The 3,429-nt window shown below is 41.4% G+C and overlaps 1 protein-coding gene across 1 annotated transcript; it reads right to left on the bottom strand.

Annotated features, from left to right (window-relative positions):
* Positions 1-410: 410 nt before the first annotated feature.
* On the bottom strand, positions 411-2,618 carry LOC138646070 (uncharacterized). The gene is made up of 2 exons (XM_069735539.1): positions 1,954-2,618; positions 411-1,053 (listed from the first exon to the last, which is right to left on the bottom strand). Exons 1-2 carry the CDS (start codon positions 2,616-2,618, stop codon positions 411-413), a joined length of 1,308 nt encoding a protein of 435 aa, XP_069591640.1.
* Between the last annotated feature and the right edge of the window lie 811 nt (positions 2,619-3,429).

Here is a 3,429-nt window from a genome sequence, read left to right as displayed (position 1 = left end):
GGACTTATCGGGAGGTGAGCAGCAGCGTCCACCTCCTCACCACACACAGAGAGCTGAAGGCACTACTGTACTCACTGATATCTGAGCCAGCCACATGCAGATCTCCAGCAGTTACATGCAGCAGTGTCCCTCTACCTCAGCAGCCGCCGCACACAGGGAGCAGGGGGCGTGTCTGCTCCACCGTGAGGCAGCTGCCAAGACATATACAACACAGCGCCGGCCACCAGCAGCCCGAATCAGCTGCTGGGTGACCGGCCCGGGGGGCACATGCCCCTTTGCCACCCGGCCCAGCCCGCGCCTGAGTAACAGGACACTTAACCTTTAATAGTACAATTTTTTTAAGTCTCAGATTTTGGTGTATTTTTTCTGCATCTGGGGCCATTATTTCAATTTTCTGCCCCATACTTCGTTCACAACCTGATCATGTACCTATCCAATAACAGCCTACGTTTCTGCATATACTGTGTCTCCAACACATCGGCCAGTGTCTTCAGTATATCGCACAGGGTGTTCACCACAACCGCCTTTGTTTTTGCCACCTTAGCCAGTGTCTCCAACATTTTGGTTCGTGTCTCCAACATATTGGCCAGTGTCTCCAACACATCGGCCAGTGTCTTCTCCATATTGTCCTTTTCCCTCAAAATATTATCCTGTGCCATTAACAGATTTCGCTGCGTCTTCAGTAGATTTCTCCGTATCTTCAATAGATTTCTCCGTGTCTTCAATAGATTGATTTGTTTAATCAGATCTTTCTGCTTCTCTAACAAATTGGTTTGTGTCTTCAACAGACCGGACTGAGTCTTCACCAGAGTCGTCCATCTCTTTACAATCTGCATAACAATATCTGTCCTCTCCTCACCTATCTCATCATCAGATATATCCGGATTTTCAAAAGAAAATTCTGTCTTTATGCTACAAGTATCTGCCCCCAACTCTTCTGCCGGGGCATCTGTATCATCACTGGTAGTATCGGTCTCGTCACCAGCAGGACATCTCGGCACCAGCAATATTTGTTTCCACAGATGTTCTACTTTGTGCATCAACTTCACCAACCTGATACATAAAAATAAAAAAATATATAAATTAGTTAAATGCAAGGTTAAAAATCAGAACTTAGTCTCCTGATAATTTGCCTTTACTTGAGACCGCTAGTTTTTCTCCTGACCTGTTACTTTTGCATCTGAATCAAGGAAGTGAGTAAATTTCAGCAGCCGTGTGTATCAGCTATGCAGCTACTATTTAGTCTCAGATTCTCTTGTAGAAACACAAAGAGGGATATTATTTATCATAAACAGGTTCCAAAATTTGCCACAAGACATGTATGGTCAAAAAGTGAAATGTTTTGCCCTTTTGTAAAAAAATAAATAAAATCGAGGGTTTAACAAAATGGAGCTTGGTCTCTCCAAGAACAGAGGAATAAGTTACATGAGAAAGTACGTAAAATCAAGAGCTGCTTTAGATTTAATTTTCTGGTGCACAGGCAGCCAACAGATATGCCACATGTATTATACATTCTATACATTCCCTCCCATGGTTTATACACCCAACGTACATAGGTAGAGGCATGTACCCCGGGTTCTGGGTGTCAGCACACCACCTGGTCAGGGTACTTCGATACAGAAGGATGGTAGTAAAATGAAACTTTGCCCCATATGAGGGAAAAATTACTCATCACCCTGTAGACGTTTCCTCCTTGTTCCGCTCTCTCCTCTTTATGTTAATTTGCAGTAGATCAGTAAATCACTACATAGTAACATAGTTAGTAAGGCCGAAAAAAGAAATTTGTCCATCCAGTTCAGCCTATATTCCATCATAATAAATCCCCAGATCTACGTCCTTCTACAGAACCTAATAATTGTATGTTACAATATTGTTCTGCTCCAGGAAGACATCCAGGCCTCTCTTTATACATTCTTTATACTGTCTAGAAATACATAAATATGTGACACCTACCTGATGTGGTTACAGATCCAGGATTTCTCGCACACGGTGTCCCGGGAAGTCTCACCACAGCAGGAGTAGGAGCCGTCTGTGAAGGTTCCAGGATGATCCATGGATGATGTCAGGGCTGAAGCCACTGAGTCAGTGGTCTGAGGACATAACATGGACTGTCGAGTCTTCTTCACTCCATCACTGTTCTCCTGGACTGTATGACCATAACCAAGAATGTGGCAAACCTCGTGGATAATTGTGTCTTGTTGGGACTTAAATTTTGGATCCATTTTCCAAAATAGTTCACATAGGTAGATGGTTCTATCTTCAGAGCCGCGGTATACATACGCAATAGTTCCAATATCTTGCTTAGGATCTTTATTTTTTGCAAACGTCACCTTCTCTAGTTCTCGGATCAGCTCCTCCACCACATCTGTGGTGAGGAATGGATAAAGCTTCTCTAAATTTAGGTCTCCAAACACCTTGGGATCTTCCACCAGGAGACTTTCCTTTTTCTTCAGCGCATCAGATAAAAGTCGTTGGGTTTGTTCTTTAGCTTCCGTGGCCTGCTTTCTCTCATCTTCACTCAACAAACATGGATTATTCATGGTCCCCTCTTTGGCTTCCGTGGCCTTACTTTTTTCATTCTCAATTCCAAAGAGCCTTATTAGAAGTCTCGAGAACATTGTTCTCTATACAGGTGTCGTTACCTTTCTGTGCAAATCCTTCTGGCGTCTTTATATTCTGTGCACATAATGGGGCAGAACGTCCTTGCTCTGTTTTCACTTTCACTACTATTTTATAATGTGCTGTTATAACACATATTTGCCCGTTCAGCAGAATAGCCAGATAAGTTAACCCCTGTATGGTCAAAAGTAGCGCAAGGTGCAAACTTTTCATTCCAGAGTGAAATTTGTAACTTTCCTATACTGCATCTTAATGGAGAATTTGTGTTTTTCTTTCTTCAACAAAGTTCTACCCCAATGATTATACTGACTATCAGCAAGAATAAGAAACCCGCTTTACTTTAAAACTTATTTTAGCCTTTTATATAGTTTTTATGCATTTTTTTTTTATAATTTAGTAGAACTTATTCTTTTCACTATTATTTAATACGGGAGAGGCAGTTCTCCAAGGCAAAATTAAATCCATCATCAGACGATTGAGCTGCAATCCAAATCACTATCACTAAGAGCCTTAACTTTACCTTTCTGTCGATACAGCCGTATGAGGACTTGTTATTTAATGGCGCCATTCTGTGGTTCATGTAATTTGGTTTTTTTTTCAAAGTCAAGATGAATACAAAAAAATAGCAATCTTATTATTGTTTATGTGAAATATGACCGGCATGCTGTTGGTATTTGCTTCAGATTATTTTTCTAGATTTACAAAAATGTTGTACATTAATAGATGGTGATATCCTTAGAACTGCGACATACAGAAGTCACAGTGCTGGCATCATGCGAGACTTTTTGGAACTCCTAAAGTGAACCCGCA

Source organism: Ranitomeya imitator, chromosome 7, assembly GCF_032444005.1.
Source record: "Ranitomeya imitator isolate aRanImi1 chromosome 7, aRanImi1.pri, whole genome shotgun sequence".
NCBI lineage: Eukaryota > Metazoa > Chordata > Amphibia > Anura > Dendrobatidae > Ranitomeya > Ranitomeya imitator.
This window is presented reverse-complemented; position numbering and strand designations above follow the sequence as displayed.

Coding starts and splice junctions, on each gene's coding strand:
- LOC138646070 (XM_069735539.1), bottom strand. CDS start 2,618: ATGTTCTCGAGACTTCTAATAAGGCTCTTTGGAATTGAGAATGAAAAA. Junction 1,054..1,953: donor TGGATCTGTAACCACATCAG/GTAGGTGTCACA, acceptor TTTATGTATCAG/GTTGGTGAAGTTGATGCACA.